The 20,368-nt window shown below is 40.0% G+C and overlaps 1 protein-coding gene across 2 annotated transcripts in view; it reads left to right on the top strand.

Moving 5' to 3' along the window:
• Positions 1-20,368, top strand: part of ST7 (suppression of tumorigenicity 7) — a 158,879-nt gene that overhangs the window by 209 nt on the left and 138,302 nt on the right. The window contains exon 1 of one of the 2 annotated variants that reach the window (XM_026097345.2): positions 66-367. The exons of the other annotated variant lie outside the window; for it this stretch is intronic. Coding sequence (XP_025953130.1) covers positions 217-367 — 151 coding nt within the window. The 5' untranslated portion in view covers positions 66-216. Of the gene's footprint in view, positions 1-65; positions 368-20,368 lie in introns of those variants that run through there. 2 annotated transcript variants of the gene reach the window in all.

Genomic DNA, 20,368 nt, shown 5'->3' with positions numbered 1-20,368 from the left:
TTTAGCGCCCGAGTTGCGGGAGCGCGGCGGGCGCAGGGGGCCGGCGCGGGCTGCGCCGCCTCGGGCTCTCTGGCTGCCGCGGAGCGGAGACCTGGCAGGGGGTGGCCGCGGGGTGTGTGCGCGGGGAGGGGAAGCGCCCGCTTTGGGAGGCGTGAATCATCCCACAAATACACGCTGAGAGGTTGTGGCAGCAGAGAGCAGGTTTTTTTCAAAAACATGGCTGAAGCTGGGACAGGCTTTCTGGAGCAGCTGAAGTCCTGCATCGTCTGGTCATGGACCTACCTCTGGACCCTGTGGTTCTTCATCATGCTCTTCTTGGTCTACATCCTAAGGGTGCCCCTGAAGATCAATGACAATTTAACCACAGGTAGGGCGCGATCTCCCCCGCCAAGCCGCCGTGGCACTTTCTCCGCACGCCGCCCTCCGCCCCCTCCCCTCCCCCCAAGTCGGCGCAGCCCCCGCGGGGGCAGAGCCCCCGCCAACTGCCGGGCGCTCAGGTGCCGCCGCGGCTCCCCCCGGCGCCCTCCCCAGCCGGCCTCCGGCTCCGGCTCCGTCCGCGCCTTGGGCGCAGCGAGGCGACCCCGCGTTCGGACGCGGAGCCAAGGGCAGCTCTTGCCCTTGCGGGCTCGGCGGGAGAAGCGGCGACACCGCCGCTCCCTGCGCAGCTGCCCGCCGCCGAGGAAAGGCAGGCGCCCCCCACCCCGCGCTGCCCCGCGGAGCCGGGGAATCCCCCGCCCGGCCCGGCCCGGCCCCGCGGGCGAGAGGCGCTGCCGCCCGGCCGCCTGCGGCCCCTGCTGCCGGGCGGGGCCCGCCGGCGGCGGCGGCGGCCGGGCACCCCCGAGGGGGCGGGGGCGGGGCAGCCTGCGCGTGCCCAACCGCCCCCACCCCCACCCCCGCGTGCCCAACCGTTCCCCCGCCGCGGCCGGGGCGGCGCTGCGCTCCCGGGAAATGCTGCCTTCAGCATAGCCTTAAGGCGGAGCTGAGGTGCCTCTCCACGGCTGAGGGCGTCGCGGTTGGGGAGCCGAGGTGCCCTGGGCCGTCCCAGACGCCGGCTTAAAGCACGAGTGCAGGTGCTAATCGTAGCCTGAAGTCCTGGGACAAAGGCAAAGTTGGAGGGTGTCAGTCGGAGGGTGGGTTTTCCCTCTCCAGGATACTCCTGCCTGGCCGACTTGCCTCGGCAGAGGCTGGATTAAGGGTGGCTCTGTGGTTGGCACTGTTGTGAAGTCCAGGGTTATTTGCCAGTCACTGTGTGGGATCCTTTGAGCATGTGCTTCTTCCCTGCTAACCAGTGCTTTGTCCCCCAAATCCTCTGTTACTTGGAGTTAATAGTTTAATACAACAAGACCTCGAGGTGTGTTTAAAAAAAAAAAGGGTGTGTGTGTGTGGGGTGACCTGGCTGTAGCTAGATCAAGAAGAGGGTCTGGCCTTAGCAGTCATTGTATCCACAGGCCCCTAGTGGATATATCACAGTCTTAAGCTTCCAAGGCACACTGTAGTAAAATCATAATGGAAAATTGAGCTAACAAAGTAATATCATGACTAATATGTAGCTTCTGTTATAGAATGGCTGGCCTAGTTTCCAAGTGAGACTTGTTAATAGATAAATATTGACTGGTTTACATAGGTCTAGGTAAAACTCAAGTAATGCAGCCAGCTGAAGAACGGTTTATATTTGCTGCTTGCTTTAATTGCATTCATCGTTCATGATCTGGGATCTTAGGCCACCAGCTGCACGTTCAGTCAACAAGCAACTTTCTATTCCCCATCTTTGTTCGACCAACAGTTCGCATCTGTTTCTTTGACGCATGGCCCTTAGTTTCTAAGGCCGTGGGGTTTTTCTGCTATCAGATTAGATAGCTGCGAGGGTAGCCCTGAGCTGTTTGAGAGGCAGAAGCTGGCACACAGTGGCGCAGTCAGTTGTTAGAAGAAGTATCCTGCCGGTAGTGGCACATGGCACATGCTCCATGAGGCTGTGGGTTTGTGAGTGGTGTTACAGAGTGCTGCTCAAGGAGCCCAGGGTGGCTGTGGACCTTGTTGCTGGGGGTACGGATGCTTTTCCCATGCTCCAGTGTTGTGTTTCCAGTCAGTGGAAGTGCTGCTGTCCCTTGGGGCTGGCGTGGGAATTGTGAGCAGCCACCATGAAGGGTTTTCCCTCTGACTGTTCCTACTTCCCTGACCAGCCTGGGCGAGGGGGGGCCACGAGAGCAGTGCGAGCTAGTATAATTGTGTTTCTGAGGAGCAGGAGTGTTGATTAAATATTTTTGGGGAGGGTACTGGGCAGTGAACAACTGTGGAGTTTACTTTTGATCTTTAATTTTAATTTATATCAGTAAGTGTATGAAGTTAGGAATGGTCTCTTTCTGTGTGTGTACAGATATATATATAGACATATCAAATCATAGGAATGTGGAGTACCAGCAATGTGCTGAGCATTTCCAGATATATATGAAAAAGATTTCTGCCTTCAGGAGCTTACAGTCCTAGAATTAGGTCTGTGAAATAATGAGAACATACTGAGTAATAATGTATTTGCATGCCTTGTACTGATGGTTTTTTGTAAGGGAATAGGGAGGATAACGTTAGGTTGTGACTTTTTGTTATCTCACTTGGTCTAGCTGCTCCAGGAAGAGCATGAAAGTATATGGAAGTAATCTATTAAGTACTTAGTTGAGAGTTTCCTCTTAGATCTAGGAACATTAAAGTAGCTGTGCTACAACAGAAATAGACTATAGAAATCCCAGCATCATCCTGACTTCCCTCTGGGATGTTCAGAGAAATCACCTGCTAATGTTTTACTGCTCTTTACTTCTCTGCTTTGCTTGCTGACATGAGGTACCCGGAGGATGCTGCAAAAAACTCTGCTTGTTTCTTTGTGCCTGCATACCTACTTCCAGTCTGCCTGTATGTAAGGGCTATAATGGCACTATAGAAGCTTCTCTTTTTCTTCCTCTTTTATGCTGTGAGTATCGGTAAGAAAGTAAAAAATCATGAGTATGGGACAAATTGTGATCATACCCTAACTGCAACTTGCTGCTTTCTAGGGTATTATTTCACATAGGGCTTCTACTGTGCCTTTCACTGAAGGAGTAAACATATTTATTTTGATTAGTAAGCTTTCTGAGGACAAAATTGTATGTCTGACTTTTAAGAATTGGCTTAAGCTGTTTGTGCTGATATTACTGTGTAAATGATAAATAATATAACTGCTGTTGCCTCCATAAATTCCTGCATTTCTGTAGTTTTGAGAATAATGTAGAATTTCAGGTGTTTGGCCAAAAATGTGTAGCTTGTTTAATTCACCTGCCTAACTCAACAGTAATAACCCAGAAGTAAGTTAGATCTCATAGGTGCCTCATCTCAGTTCATTTTCATAACAGGCTTATCTCGCTGATGTAGACTGAGTAAGTATGTAAATACTAACCCATCCTCAGTTGCAGGGCAGTTAATCCTTTCTGGGAGCTCTCTTAGGAGCAGGAGGCATATGGATGTATAAGGGATTTGGCAGGAAAATTACATTTGTGGAAATTTCCTGGTTTTCTTGAAGGATAAAAAAAGACCAGCTATTGCGGGAAATATCCTTGGATTAGGGGAATATGTGGAATGGAATTAATCTATTTTCCTGTACAATTTATGTTGTATTTAACATTTTTTTCTTTTTTAGCAGGGTCAAAGCTTCTATTATGTTTCTGATATAAATTAGATAGCAGCTTATTCTTCTGAATGAAAATAAACAGTAAATTGTGTGAGTTTGCTGGAAGATTATCACTGTAGCAATGGACTTTGCTCAGTCTATTAAGACTCACTAAGGTAACATGCCACCAGTATACTGAATCAGCAGTAATGTACGTAGTGTTCGCCAGTCTGAATAGGGCAGTTACATCTTTATCTGGAAATTGTTTATTTTTCCCTCTTATCTACTGCGATCATTTAATTTTTTCCCCTGCATTGGAGAAAGCTATTTGTTCTGGGGGCAGATGAGATGTAATCTATGCAACCTACTTGCTGCTGGGAAACAGAACGTTATCTGAATGCTCTTCACCAATCCAAAAAAAAAAAAAAAAAAAAAGGAAAAAGGAAAAGATTCAAGCTACTGCAGTTTTCACTTTAAATTTGGACAGTGAACACAACAAAACCCCCAAATTTTTAATACAGCTTTGATAAAATTTTCTAAATATGTCTTTGAATAAGTATACAGTTTCTTTTGACATTACTGCATACTGATTATAACAGAAGGTAATTCTTGTTGCTTGATTCTGAACACTTTATATAATACATATGTACAAGGTAAACTTTACAGGCCATGGCTGTCCAGCAAAAATGTCAGAATGCTTTTTATTACCATTTTCACTATTAAAAAAAGAAAATCACATGCATCTATCTAAGACTTAATCAAACCACTCTTATTTTTCCTGAGTTTGAAAGAACTAATTCCTGATGCACTTCTTCTGTTGGAATGTTATTACAGCAGTCTTCAGCTGTCATTTGTTTTTCATTGAAATGATCCAAAACACAATTAAAATGCCAGTATGAAATCTGCAAATAGGAGAAACTTTCACAACGGTGTATTTTAAAGGACAGAGAGAGTTAAAAAGACTTAGGAAATTACAAAGAAGTCCCAAAGTGTGTGATGAAAATTAGTTACCGTGTGAGAAGAATAGGCACAATATGGCCTTTATGCATCACCTGTTCTTAAATTGTGTTTATTAATGGTACTGGCAGTGACATGTTCTCTCCCTCTCCTTCCCTCTCTCTCTCTCTTTCTCTCTCTCTCTCTCTCCCTCCCTCCCATCTATCCCTCTCTCTGCAGGGATTGTTTGGGTTTTCTAGCTTTTCTGAATAGATTAAGAAGTATTTGATTCGTTGTGGGTTTTTTTTAATCGATTACAAAAGGAAATAGTGAGTGAAAGTTTCTAAGGAAGTACTACAGCAACTTGCACCAGATGTGGTACTAATCAAATTTACCACAGTGATGTGAAAATAAGAGTATGATCACTGCTAATAAGACTTGTGGGTGACGTTAAAAAATAATAGGGTGATAAATAACAATGACTGGGCAGTTTCTCGGAACAATCTGAATCTACTGGTTAGTGAGGCCAGTGAAACAAAATGGTTTTCAGTACTGTCAAATGCAGAATTATAAAACTAATAAGTGAAATGCAGTTCATCATTCTGCAGGTGTGATTTGCAGCTTATAAAGTCTGTTTTAGAAATTTAGATCAAACAGTTTAACCTGAGTTCACAGTGGGCTACCCTGATATGGAGGACTAGTGTGACATATAAAGGAGAGTACCAAACAGAGATGATTTTATTTCTTATTGCTGTTTGTGTTGGTGAGCATTTTGTTTTTCCATGCTTGAAGTCAATATTTTTAAAAGGAAGTTGAAAAACAGGAGAAGATATTGAAAAATGGTTCAAGAGCTGGAGAAATGCAAGAGACTTAAAAAAAAAATTCTGGTTAATTTATTGAAACATAGTTTGAGAGATGACTAGATTACAGTGAAGAAGCATTGTTATGGGAAAGAAATAAATGGCCTTTTAATCATGAAAAGAATAATAAGAATTTATGACTAGAAGCAGAGGACAAACAATCATAATAAGGCATCTATTTTTAACAAGCTGTAGATCAGCTATTAAAGCAGGCAGTGGGTTTTTCATTTCTGGATGTCTTCAAATCAAAACTGAATGGCTAAATAAGAATTACAAGTTTTTATACAGAATTAAATCTGTTTTCAGCAAGAACTTGTGCAATAGCCTATAGGAAGTCAGAGTAATTATGGAAGGTTTCACCAAATAGTCCAGTGGTCACTTTGAGCTTTAAATTTTATTAAGATGAAGTGTGAGGCTTTTTTTTCCCTCTTTTGATGTTGTACAGATGTGCATGCCCTGAGCATTTTGTAGCTCTGGCCAAGCTGGTGTGCAAGTCAGTAATCCTTTGTGCTTAATTAGTTTTATAGTCTTGAAACCCCTCTCAGTTTTGGGCAAGTGTAATTCCAGTATCCTCAGTGGAGTGAATTACTGTGGTTTAATCAAAGGGAAATTTAGTCTGTCATATAAAAATATTCATATTAAATCTGATTTTGTTTTTTGTTTTTTGTTTTTGCATTTCATTGAAGCTTGATGTATAAATCAAGCCATTAAACGCTTTATGAACAGGAGAGCTTGAATTATTACAGCTGTGCCATACCATTAACCAGGAAGCAGTAAAGGAGACTTAACATGTCAAGCTAAAGTATAAAACACAGAATAAATAATTAAAGAAGCATGTGTTATCATCTTTTTCCAAATTAATTAAAATAAACCTGATGATTTTATATAACATGCTATATTTTCCTTCCATGTTGGCACTCGCACAGTTTCCAAATGCCACGTTAATCTAAACCAAGACACACCTCTTATAAAAATGTGCAATTCTGTGGTTATTTTTCCTGACATAACAGTTCAGCTTTTTATTCGTTTTTTAAGATGGAGAAAGTCCCAAAAGTTAAGCAGTTTCAGATTATTTTATTTATCCTTTTGAAGTGCCATAGAAGGATTTAATAACCAGAGTATTAAATGCAATTGGCTTGTGACAAGGCAGACAAGAAGACTTCTCAGAAGCTTTTGTGTCGATGAGTGCAGAGAAGTATGGAAATCTGCTTTCATAAAAATATGAATAATTATTTAGGTTTGAGCCAGTCTAACTTTGTAGGTGTCTGTATAGTATTGCTAGCTTTGTTCAGTACATCTTGCTTCAGCTGAACTGGAGCAGAGCCCTGTACTCTTACTAGTTAAATATCCAGAGAAGAGAGGGTTAGTAATCTGTATTGTGAAGGAAAGTAATGTTGTCATGTCAGACCGCCAAGGTCAATAAGTATGTGAGAACAGCAGGCTGGAAACAGCAATCGGTGAAGTAAGGCCATGTAGCCTCGCCTAAGAACTGTTTTATCTGAGCGGATCGTAATGGAAAAGAATTGTGTTCCGAAGTATTCGGTGTTTTGATTTTTTTTAGTTATTTTTTATTCCAATAGTCTTACTGAAATAATTACCAGGATTTTAATTACGTAGGACCTGTAAACATGTAACAGGATTCTGTTAGAGCCCGGAGTTTAAAACACTGTGCACAGTGCATGGTGCCAGCCATCTGGAGAAGGGAAGAGGCTGGTGTGCAACGACACTTGTAACACTAGCCAACAATGGATTACTGAATTACAGTTGAGTTTTGTGCATGGATGAGCAGGAGAAGGGAGCAGACACATTCTAAGTCTTTCTCTGTTCAGTTATAAACTTAGGACAACAACACTTTCTCTTCCATCAAGAGTCTTTGAAGACACGTAACTGAGAGCTTTTTAGGCAGTCAGACACTATGGTAATCTAGTCCATCTGAAGTACATTCACTGATACGTTCAAGTGCATTGCACAGGTTTAGGTGAATAAAGCACTTGGACCATTCCAGTAAATCTAGCTCATTGAACCCTCACTTTCTGCAAACTATGCAGTATTTAAACATGCAAGAAAGTTCTGTTTGATTCTATAAACAGAAACAGTATTGGAGATGAGCGTGAACAGATGGAGCACTCCTGTCAGCTTTTGGATATGCATTCTTAGGGTTGCGGTTACTTGTCAATAAAAGCTCATCTAATCTTTCTGATCTTCTATTTCTAATCTTCCCGATTCTTGTAGATCTATACACAGTACTGGTGCAGTACGCTGCTCTTCAATAGATTATAATGTGATAAATAAGTTAGATTAGTTCTAATGGTCTCAAATTCTAGTGGTAGTAGAAAACATTTACCTATTATTAAAACTAACTAATGGTCCCTGCTGACGATGTATTTGGACCTTGGGAGCTGCATATGTGCAGATCTGCAGTGATAACCTGTCCTTATTAAGGTTAGCAGTAGGTTTTTTGTTAACGCCTGTGAGGCTAGGATTTGACCTTTAAGAGTTTATTCTCCCTGAGTCAGTGAGCAGTGCTACAGGCACTGGTATTCAGGGCTGTCACAGAGCTCCTTGCAGGACTGTCAGGAGCGTGTGTAGGGTGCCTAATGTGCTCTGTCACCATAGTCACCGTGCATGTTAAAGTGTATTTGCTATGATAGCATCTTGACTGTATGCTCAGAAGGTATTGTTCCTGTTCATAAATTTAAGTCAGGGAGGTTAATCATTAGGATTGGAAAACATTAACCTGACAAAGGCCAAGGAGTTCCAAACAGATTAGAAGTTAGCAAACAACTTTTTTCTGTCTCTTGGAAATAACTGAAGGACAGTTACTCTTACGTTCATGGACTTGCTGGTAGTTGCTTGGCTTTCTTTCAAAGTCAGCTTTCTTTTTTTGATGTGTTTCACTGTAAGTGTTTACTGTGTGAATTACAGAAATGTATGTGTCGCTGTGACAACACGAAACCTGAAGCAAAATTCTGATTGCACCGAAATTAGATGGAAAACCTCCTATTAACTCCCTGAAAGTGCAGTGTTGAACTCCTGTATGAACTGGACTGTTGAAAATAAAAACTTAAATATATGACCACTTTTGGCAAGGTCAGCATTAACTTTGCATGTGGATTTCACAGAATAAACCATTTCAGTTTTTGTATAGCCTTAGTTTGTTACTGCTGATGTCGTCAGTTCGGGTATCATTTTTCAGTGTTATTTGTCCCATTGTCCCCAAATTACTTGTCTTTAACTTCTGTGTTTTTCAGAATGTAATTGAAGTCTTTTCTCCTTCCTAAATACTGTTTTTGTTGTTGTTGTTGTTGTTGTTGTTCTCCTACAGTCCTAATGGAATTGAAATAAACACATTGTTTTGTTTATTGTTAACCTCCAACTTCAGTTGTATCAGTTACGGCACTGTGAAGCATTAGTAGATGTTGCTGAGCCTCCAGACAGAGCTTGCATATTAGAGGTTTCTATTGTTCGCTTTTTTGTTCTGAAAAAAATATAGTTATCTGGATATAAGCTAATATTCAAGAGGCTATTGTATACCTTCTTTTAACCATTTTAAGTATGTGTATTTTCAGGATGGTACACTTTCAAATTCTCCCTATAATTTTTATGGAAAAGAATATCATATGCATAAAAATAGTGTGTTATCTAGAACAAACTCCTTTATAAACTAACTTGGAATTCTTGCAGCAGAATGGGGGGAAAGCCCCAGCAAAACCCGTTTAAATTAATGCCTGATGGATGCAGCATAATATGATACAGTAGAACACTTGTTTTCTAGAAACACCTCCATTTCTTCAAGAGTTTAATTTGTATTTAATTGAGCTTAATTTTTCAGTCAGTGTCAAACGAAGGAAGGAGTGAAGTTCAAACTAAATGCAAGGTTTTCAGAAAATATTTCTCTTAAGAAATTGACTTTCATACTTCAAGAGCTCTAGAAGATTGGCAGCCAGTGTTTCAGAGGAAATATGTAAACCAGAGCCTCCAACATAATATTTGATAAAATCTTGAGTGAATGTACTTGAACTCTGGTTGACTGAATTATACTATAAGCTTCTAACTGAAGACTAATATCCTCTATGTATTGATTAAGTTTCAGAAGCACACCTAAAACTGCATATATGTACCCAGTGGATTTTTCAAAGCATCCTTTCAGTGTCTGTATAAATTTAACCTAAGATAAGAACGTAAGCCTCGTTGCTCATATAGGTCTTAGATCCTAATTATCTGAGCAGTCGTGAAAATAAGATGATTCTAAATTATCTGAAAATTGTAAAATAAAAGTGTATTTTTGTGTAGTTATTTCATAAGCAAAGCAAGGAGTGAATGCAGAAATCTACATGGTAAATTTGCATTTGTGAAGGACTGAAGAAGTGCTAAGTGTTCAGTGCCTAAAGGCCTGAAAAGACATACAAATATATAATTCTAGTCTACGTTAAATGAATGAGAGAAGGATGTGATACCTGCCTTTAGAGCAATACCTACCAGGAATTAGGAAGATGACATTGCCTCTGCACAGGCAGACAAGTTTTTCTGAAATGGTTTGTGTGAGCTTTAAAATGGATTCTGAAAACTAGAGCAGGCTGAGAAGAGCTGGAAGAACTACTCAAGAATCTAGAAAAAAACACCTTACATTGGTAAAGTTAGGAAGCTCAAACTGTTTATCTAATCACAGAGAAGTCATAGTGGTATCTTGACTATCTGAGGAGGAGCGAAAGCTATAATCTAGTTGACAAAGTTATAATGAACTTCCTAAATGTTTAGAGGAAAAACGCATGTATTACAATTGGCAGAATTGGAGCCACAGTGATCTGAGGTCTAAAGAAGATGCCTTGCTGTGAGCCATTTAGAGATTACTATGCTTAACTTTAATAAAAACGAAAACAGAACTGAGAAGTGGTTGATTATACACTGTATAGACTTCTTTTTGGGAAGAAATAATAGATAATAAAGCGGTCTTTACTGTGGAGGAGCAAAATAGTACAAAAATGGGTGTCTGCAAGCTGAACCCAGATAAATTCAGATGGAAAGTATGTTTTTAACAGAGATTCTGGAAGGGTGTGTGCATTTGGACCTAAATGCTATGGCAAATGATGGCTTTGCAACTTTTGATGTCTTGGTATTAAGACTATCAGTGTCAGAGCATTGCCAGTCTCGATAGAGGAATCACTGGGGGTGAAATCGAGGGGCCTGCAATAGGCAGGAGATCAGAGTAGTAAGAATGCTATTGCATTGAGATTAAAAACGTGACTACGTCTGGAAATGATTAATGACCACGTGCAGGTATGTTGTGGAAGCACAGTGGCTCTAATAAGTCCAGGATGTGTCAGAATTTTTATGTGTGTGCTGGGCTGTTGTGCATAAGGAGTCCAGAGTTTCTGTACGTACCTCAGTCATCTGACAAGCTCTGTGTTTAAACTGTGCCTTGTAAAACAGACAGGTTTGTTTGTTTTGTTGGCGAGTGGTAAAGCAATAAAACAGGTAGATGGCAACGTACGATGGATGAGCTAACAGTTTCTTCTAGCCTTAATTCTGCAAAAATGAACATCACAGTTGGAAAATGATATAGTATAGTCATCTGTATAGCAGTCACAACGAGTTGAGATTCTGCCCTTTGGTGACAAAGTTAGTTATTTAGGAAAATATTTTATATTTAACAAAATAAAGCCCTACTCCAGACATCTTTTGATAGTGTAATACAACTGGAAGTTACATTAAACTGTATAGAAGGAAGGAAGGCATAGGGGAGTGGTACCGCAGTCCTGCAAATCATTAATGACATGATTTGTTTTGCAAGCAGAGGCTCAGGGATTTACTGAAAAGGTAATAATGTGCATGAATTCTTAAGGATCAGGCCTAAATAATTTACTGAGCTACCACAGGAAGTCTGTAGCAGAACAGGATAGAGTCTTAAATCTCTTCAGTCTAAGGCTGTTTCCCCTTTTGTAATTTGCCCCATCTAACGTCTGTTATCTTTCTAAAGGAGCTACTTCAGCAACTTATTTAGGGTATTTGTCAAGGAATTTAAGATAAAACATAGCTTGGGTTCTCTGGCCAAACTATGGGGTACTTGTGGGAATATTACTCCTCTGTTAATTGTTAAAGAGTGTATCTGAATGCTGCTTCCACCTGTTTTTAAATTAGCTCTTTGTGGCATTGGAAGCGTCTATTGAAAGATTGTATTATAAACTCTTGCTTGTCCTCGTGTCTGTAAAGTGTCATGTGGACCAATGATGCTGTGTAAATACTAATGAGCTGAAGTTGCTTTGTAAACCACCAGCAGAGACTAATTGGATTTTTTGTGTTACTTAGTACAGTACTACAGAAGGGCAACCAATTTTAGCACCACGATCACTAAGCTTAAACAAGGATAATGCATTTAAAGAGAAGAGTTAATGTCATGTTTTCAAAAGATAGAACAAACAAGTTGTTACTGTTAAGCCTGAAGAAAGGACCTAAATTCAAAGTCCAAATCAAAACTGGCCAGCTGCTAAAAGAAGACAAAGATTTATTATTGTGCAGTCTAAATTGGAGATTTATCACTGTGGTGGATTCAATGCTTAAGTGATTAAATGCATTTAAATATGCCAATTACAAGGATAAAAGTTATAGGGGGAAAAATGAAATGCAGTCGTCGTAAGATTCCTTTTGGCAAAGTGTGCCAACTGTAACCATGAGGGTTTAATTTCCAGCTCACCTTTTAGAAATAAGCTTGGCTTATTAAATGTCAGACCTGTTAGGCTGATATGTTAGTTTTTATACTCAGCAGCAAGACAGTTGGAGATCAAATTTAAAGCACAAGAAATGTTTTCATTGTTGTTGTTTTATTTTGTAAGGCTGTCATTCATTTCTCAAAGAAATGTGCTTGTAACCTGAGAGTACTGTAGATGTTCATCTCCACATAAATAAATGTTTTGATGGCTCTGCTGGTATGTTTCATGCTGAGGACTGGAAACGGTTTACAGCATAGCCCGGTCTGGTACAAGGTTATATGATCTACTAATGCATTTAATCTTCCATGCGAAATTTCTCTTGCTGTTTTTAAGTCTGAAGTGAATTTGATAGCAGTGTACCCAGCTGGTGTGTTTTACACAAATTTCAGCTTAGAGTACAAGACTAGTCATTTCCTCAGTTTTCAGAAAGGTTACACCAGACCCTGTTGAGAGAGCCCAGGAGAAGGAAGCACATCTGACCTATAATATACCATGCAAGGGAGCATGGGGCAGAGACTCCCTTAGTGTGGCTGCTGTCGCTTCACAGCTAGAAGCACTATTCGCTCAGCAGCGTGATGCTGCAGCTGAACTGATTAGCCCTGCTGCGAGAGGGAGCTTATTAAGCTTATTAAGTCTCGTGCTGTACTGTACTATACTGATGCAGATTTCCTGCTTTTAGGAGCCAGCAGTACCTCCTCCACAGCACTTCACCGTACAGATTGATCTGCCCACTGAGAGCAGGCTTCTGTACCATGCTGCACTGTGCAGTAAAGAAATGCCTTCTAATTCCTATGTCTGTTCATACAACTGTTTGGAATAAGATGAAGGAGAAGTGATAGAAGCACAAGGGAGTCTCCGTAGCAGCAAATATTGTCCAACATATTCTTAACTTGAATTGCTCTCCAGAAATCCCTCTCAAGAATTTTACTGTTTTAAAGTGCTGATCACAAGTCCTGAAAGCTGTGCAGTCTTGGAGTGGGGAGACACTGCCCATGAGGAGCATTGGTAGCGTGACTTTTGAAGATGTCTGGGTTGCAGGATTTGCCTGGGTCCGATGAGACAATTTGGCCTGTATTACAGTCAGGGGCATTTTGTCAGCAACTCTGTTGCAGCCAGGATTTTCACCCTTGACTTCCTAGAATAATTCCCCTACCTCATGCGTTGATTATGTAGGAACTGTGTTGCCCAGAAATAAATAAGTGGACAAGGCTTTATGGGTCATTGAATCCAGTCCTCAGTCATATTATGTATATCTCTTCATAAACCTATCAAACTGCTGTACTGAAAGATTTTTCCAGAACTTCATAGCTCTGATGGTTAGAAACAGTGTTCTAATTTCAGTCTAGATTTACTTGTGGCTGACTTGTACGCATTTGTGCTTGTGATAACTTTCTCCTCTAGTTTTAAAAACTCCACTGCCCCAATCTATTTATAGGGTTTTTTTCCTCCTAGTCTTCACGTGGTGAGGTTGAACAAATTGCATGGTTTTAGTCTGTTCTCATAAAAAGGCTGCATTTCTTTGATCATACCAGGCTTCATTAACTGCCTTATATAATATAATTAATGTTCCTCACTTTCAACTGGAAACATTTTGTCATGTAATCTTAGGATTAAAATAGCTTTTTCTATTTCAGTATCTTGGTGGTGGATCGCAGTCATACTGTGGTCATATTGTACATTGGGATCTTTCTGTCATTTCCAGCCGACCTGCTGTAAGCAGAGATTCTTGTTAGTCTGTGGCACTTTGCACCATTAACTTTGATCCAGTTCTGTTGCTCCAGCTTCCACATTTTGTATTGGCAGTTCATACCAACTTTCATCTACTCACTTCTGGTTTTGGTAGAGAAAATAATAAATAAGGTTCAGTTGATAACTTCATTGGATGCTCCTTGTATTCCAGTGGTTCCACACAAGCTGCGGATTTCTCTGCCTTTGTCAGTTGCTCCTCTCTTTTCTCCACATCGCCTGTTTTCACTAAATTCCCAATGTCACTATGTCAAATACTTTACTGAAATCCAGATAGTTTAGAGCGAGTCATTTTCCTTGGCTAGAAAACTAGCTATTTATAATAAAGGAACACATCTGGTTGGTCTGGCATTATTTGTTTATTTTGCTTTTTATCCAATTTTTCATCTGTTGCCTAATCTATTGTTTTCTCTAAAATACCGAAGCTTGACATACTACTGACATCAGACTAGCAGTATTGTAGTAGCTTAGGCCTATGTCTTTCTTAAATATAGAAACATGCTGTTTTTGCCATTCTGGCATAATTTGGGGGAGTTCCTATTGGTTTATTAAAACTGCCTTGATACTGGGCTTGAATTTTCAAATGCCACTTCTCTCAACAAGTTAATTTATGTGTTCTCTCTTCATGTCCTCCTGCCAGTGTCTCCAACGTGTTATGCTCTTTGAATTAGCTCTGTTTCTGCTGCCACAATTTCTATTTGCTTACATTTATTTTTATTATTTTTTTCCTCCATGTTCAACAATGTTGTTCCTACTCAAAAAAGAGGTAAATATTTGTTTTGAGTACCAGTATATCCTACTTTTACTTTGCTGTCTTTATTTTGCTGAAGAAATTTTACCATTTGGATTTATTTTTTGATTCGTATTGCATGTCTTTATGCAATTATCAAGGTGTAACTCAGTCTGACTTTTAGCCAATAAATTTATATTCCTGTGGTTTTTGTCCACCGAAACAAAGGGGTATCTTTGAACATCCTAGTGCTTGTGGGTGTGACTTGTACAGGGCTGATACTGCTTTATTTAAAAGTGTTACATAATAAATATCTGAGGCACAAATGGAATTTTGACTCTCTGCAGTTGCTTTGAGACCACCACCTGAGGAAGTGCTGGCCTCTGCGAGGCAAGCAGCAAAGCCCCTGTTCTCGCTAATGAAAGCCTTGGGCTGCCCCTGGAGTTTTTTGGCATCAGGCCCTGATAGGGGAGAGCATTTAGCATGAATGACTCCCAAGCACTTCCCAGCAACCTAAAATAGGCCTGTGCATATTCGCTGCCTTACTGTGTTTGGAACATCATGGTTGTCAAGAAACCAAGACCTGATAGCAGTGCAGATTAGACAGCATTCGGTAGAGATATTTAGTGAATACTGCATGTTAAAAAAAGCTGGTGTCTACACCTAAACCTCAAGGTATCTCAGATTCTTTTATGTCTGAAGAGTTTTAATCAGTTGTCTTCCCACAAATCTTTTTAAGTTCTCACACTTGCAAGATATATTTTCGGTTTTAGCAGTCACTATGAGCTTACTGCAGAGAATTTTCTTTCTAACAATATGAGCAACCTTTACACAATATAAACCAAACACAGTAATTAGTAAATTACCAAGCTGAATATTATGGGTTCTTCAAGTACTAAGTACTATTCTGCTGTCTTTTAAAGCTCAGGTAGATCTAAAATTTCCAAGTTTACTGCAGACCACAGTCAAGCTGGCAGTACTTGATTATGGAACAACATCCTTGTTAAACAACTGGTTTTATTAGGTTTCTGAATTACTATATGGTGCTGTCCCTCTTGTATTTGAGGGTCTAGATCTATAAATACACATCTCACAAATGCTCTGGCAGTTGTGATACAGAGTAAGCAATCTGCAGGACAAGTCAGTATCATTCACTACTTTCCTTAGGTGAGCTAGGCTGAATATATGTATGTGTTCTGTAATATCTTAATTACAAACCTGTTCTTCTTTTGATATGGTGGAGTTCCTCTTACTGTAATGTGGAAATCAACTGGCAGGATTTTGTGCACCTCTATACTCCCTTCACTTTATAGCGAGGCTGTCTGGAGCCAATTTGTTTGTTGGGGCAAATTCGATCAGCTGCCAGTTCATTGTAAATGAGCTCAACTGCTTTAAATCCTGACCCAGCTTGAATACTCACTAGAGCAGCTCCCACCAGCTGCCACCCTACGGTTCATCCAAGACAGGGGAGTCTCAGCTCTTTCCTGCAGGGCTGTGGCCCCTTTGCATCACTGTAGTGGACCACTGGAGCTACAGAGGTGTAAGTTCTGAGATATATCCCAGGGTGAACATGATAGGTCTTTTAATTAAAAAAAAAAAAAAAAAGAAGAAGAGAGAACTTGCAGAGAGCTTATCTGGGCATTTAACTCCCTCTCCTAGGCAGTAGTTAGAAAATACATTGTAATAGTTCTTTCTAATGCACAAGCATGTGATCCTTCTGCATAGGCACAGAAATCAATAATATTAAAATAAATAGTAAATTAATAGGCTGCCAGAATCTTTCTTGTTTAATTTTGGGTGGCTTTTCCTTTTCTAATCTAGTGTGACAGATCAGTATTTAAGGGGAAAAAAATGCCAGGAGCAATGAAATTTTATGAAGCATTTTCTCACAAATGTCTTTGTTTTAGGACCAAAGGGGACTGTGTTGTTCAGAGGAGCTGACATCCGCTTGCAGGGCCTCGCAATAGAGACATTTCACAGTGCAGCAACTCAAGTTGTTGGCTGAGCCCTTTAAAACTTTTCTCCTATAAGGTAATAGATCAGAAATCCATTAAATTGCCAGGGTAGATAGTGAAGTCTTACTCCTTAAATGTGTCCTGTGCAGAATGGGCTCTGCTGTTCTCTGAAAGTATTTGTATTCGTAAAGGGAAGCAGTACTAGCGGCTTTGCTCTGGTCAGGTTTATCTGAGTCTGCCCTTTAACTTCTGAATCACTAAAGGCTTTGTTCTCTTCCTTCCCCCCCCCCCCCCCCCCTTGGATTTGTATCTTTTGATTTTTAAGGTGAAAGGAAATTGGTACTGAAAGTATTTTCTTTCTTCCAGTTTATAGTATTTTATTTGGTGTATTTAATTTAAACATACAGACAGGAATTATTTCTCCAGGGTAATGTTTTAATCACGTAGATGCTTAGTCATATGTTAACAAGAACCATTAGTTTACTTACTAACATGTACTTATTTATATACTTTTCATTTATTACTATGCTTTTTATAATTAGTATGTGCTTTGTTAACTGTAAGAAAATGATTAAATATCTGGTATAAGATCTAATATGTGCACTGTATTCTCTTTTGCTCATATTCTACTGTCACTCTGTACTGTGAGTGTTATCTAGTGGTTTTGCAGGAAGTTACGGTGTCTGTTCAGAATAAAAGTTAATATTGGTGAGGGTTGTGATAACACCATAAAATAATAGTTGGCCAAAAATATAAGCCACTTCAAATATATGTGCCATGTTTGCTTTCTGTGAATGTTGTAGTTCAACAAGAGAAATATTGGCTGATTCAGGCTCTCAGCACTACTCTGAAAACTTCTGGCCCTCTAGTCATGGTATTGCAGCACTGTGACACTAGATGAGAGTGGTCTGAATTTCTAATTCTATTACAAATTTATAGTGAACAAAATAAATTGTATTTTTATTTACAAAGATTGTTAATATTACTGTTTGATATGTTGTAATTAAAGTTAAGTTTGTTGGAAAGGATTCACTGAATTTGCTTAAGTAGTGGATCAAACTATAGCTTTGATTCAGCAGATGTTTATCATACATAAAACTAACTAGAACCCAGTGCACTTACATTTTAGTCATTTCCATTTCCTAGTGGTTGCTGTACAGAGATGAGCAAAGATTAGATTTTCTTAAAAAACTATTGGTTTTCAGAGGATTTTTTTTCTTGTCTTTGCTAGTTCCCTTCCAGTCCTTAGCGCTTCAGCTGAGCCCTGCAGATTGTCTTGCTTATGCTACCTTAAACAGATTCTGCTTATAATGTGCAGTAACGTGCACAGAAATAGAAAAGTTCACATGCATTTTTCGCACTAGAGGGCGGTCTTTTAAAGATACATGAGGGATGCTTGGTACCATTGACGAGGAGAGACAGTCAACGGCCTGTGGGAAATGTAGTCTAAAAAAACTGCCTGTGTGTCAGAAACATAACGAAGAGTCATTATCCGTTTCCTTTTGCACACGCAAGCACATTCACAGGCACACACGTGCACGCGGCTGTGCAGCAAACTTGTGAATATGATGGATTCCCATAAGTGGAGATTCTTGACTGTCATTATATTGCATCAAATCATCTGCAGAGGATGAGTGGCTAGTTGAACATAGGCAGTCACATAATTGGTAAGAAATACAGTTGTAAGGCCATCTTACAATTGGCGATGCAGTTTTTCAGGCAAAGATGAGTTGTCATCCCCTGACCTTCAGAAGTCTGCTTGTGAATTGCTCTTCTAGACTGCTTTACATTTCAGTTGGTTCATCTGACTTTGTAAGACATCTAAAAGTATCTTCCAATCTCTGACTGGCTTTATTTTGAAAGGTGAGGTTCATGAAAGCCCAATCCTTGGCTACTGTAAATTGAAGAAACAGTACTGACTGTAGCAAAGCCAGTTTATCTTCAGTAGGACAACAAATGGAAAATGCAGGAGTAGAGATGCGAGATTGCTGACTAAAGATGTCTCCTATATTTGTCTGCCTGCGGTGGGCTATTGCAAAATAAACTAAACTGTGAACTTAAAACAGTCGTGGTGACTGGTGCTACATCTGCATGCCAGTGCTCCTGCCACACTGAGGACTTAAAAAAAGTAAGTGAGGACAATTTATGCTGAAACAGCCAAGGAGGTAACTGCTGCCTGCCTTCGCTCAACCCACTGCCGCAGTGGTTAAGGTCATGAAGCACTTTTACAGACTTAAGCTCACAGCCTGGCTTTTTTAGGGCATAGGAAGACATATGCCAGTTTATTCCAAAATGTTGGTCTGTAACTGCAGTGGTTCAGGAGCTGTCTTGCAAACACCTATTACCATCTGTGTCACAGGAATGGGTTAGACAGCTGGGAGGCAAGTAATCCTCTGTCCGAGCCTGAAACTGTCTTCCTGCAGCACAGCCTAATCTAAAGCAGGAGGCACTCTGTAAAAGCACGCTTAATGCCGACAATCTCTGCTTGCACAGTCTTTCTGTGGAGGGTGATTTTAGCACCCTTTCTTGGGTAGCTGCTTTAAGCACAAGTGTGCCTGAGTAGGTCTGGTGTATTCCATACAAACAGTGAAATCAGCTTATGGTCCTGGCAGTTCATCTCCTAGTAGATTGTTCTTTTATAAATCAACTGAGTTTTAGGTCTGTTCATTCAGTTTCTTCTCTAGCTGCTTCGTGTGCTTTCTCTGGATTCTCTGATATTTTGTGTAAGCATGATAGCATCACTTAAAAATTTGTTTGCAGCTGCTCAGGCAGTCAAAACAGACTCTTAAACATCAAATGTCTCTGCAATATGGCATGCTCTTTTCATTGTTTATTATGCATGAGCTTATTTGGGGAGTTTAACAAAATTGGGGCTCCGGTGATTACTCTTTATACAGTTGTATGCTAAATGCTAGAATAGATTGCAAGGTGATAAGCTGGTCTTCGTGTTTTGTAATGCCAGATCTCTACCTGCTTCATGGTTATTAAATTGATTTGTATGTGTGGCTTGCTGTAAGTGAAGGAATACTTGAGAAACACTCAGCTAAAGAGCCTTATAGTCAGGCATAGTAGGTAGTCTTGAATCAATTTAAATGTGTAAAATAAAATTATATGTACAGTCTTTTAGTAAGAACAGTCTCAGCTGTGGTGTGTTTTTTATTGACAGTCATTCATAAATGTGACAAAAGTATTTGTTAGTGTATGTCCAAGGCAGCAACTTCTCTAAGATTTTAGAGAGAGTTCAAAAAGAGAATACAAAAAATGAATTTGTATGGCTAACAGCAGCTCAAATTAAATGTAAAGGGTTTAGGCCTAATTGTTCTGTTCCTGAGAGTGGTCTCTTATGTCTCTTTGCATAATACATTTTTAGGTGTTGTCCTCTCTTGAATTTAGCATGGCATAAAACAACGTTAACTGGCAAGGCATGGACTATTGAAGAATAGCTGCTTTAGTAGATAAGCCTCCAGCCGTTCCTTAGCCTACCATGTCCTCTAATGCTGAACAATGACATGGTGAGAAGAGTTAAAGTGAAGTTTACTTTTTTAAGTAATCTCCTGTGGAATTACTTTAAATAGCTGAATTTGACCTATTATATTTGGAATATTTGAAACTGAGAACATATAAGTGAAAATAAAATACGAATTGGTCTTAGTGTACATTTTGCGTGAAAAACAATGATTCATATGTAAAGGGAAAGCCAAATAATGCCTGCTTTATTCCCAGCTGTTACCCAGTATTATTTGAGGATAAGTTTTCTCTCTTCTTTTTTTTAATTTGTAGATAATGGGTGATGGTAAGGTGAA

This window comes from Dromaius novaehollandiae, chromosome 1 (assembly GCF_036370855.1).
Source record: "Dromaius novaehollandiae isolate bDroNov1 chromosome 1, bDroNov1.hap1, whole genome shotgun sequence".
NCBI lineage: Eukaryota > Metazoa > Chordata > Aves > Casuariiformes > Dromaiidae > Dromaius > Dromaius novaehollandiae.
This window is presented reverse-complemented; position numbering and strand designations above follow the sequence as displayed.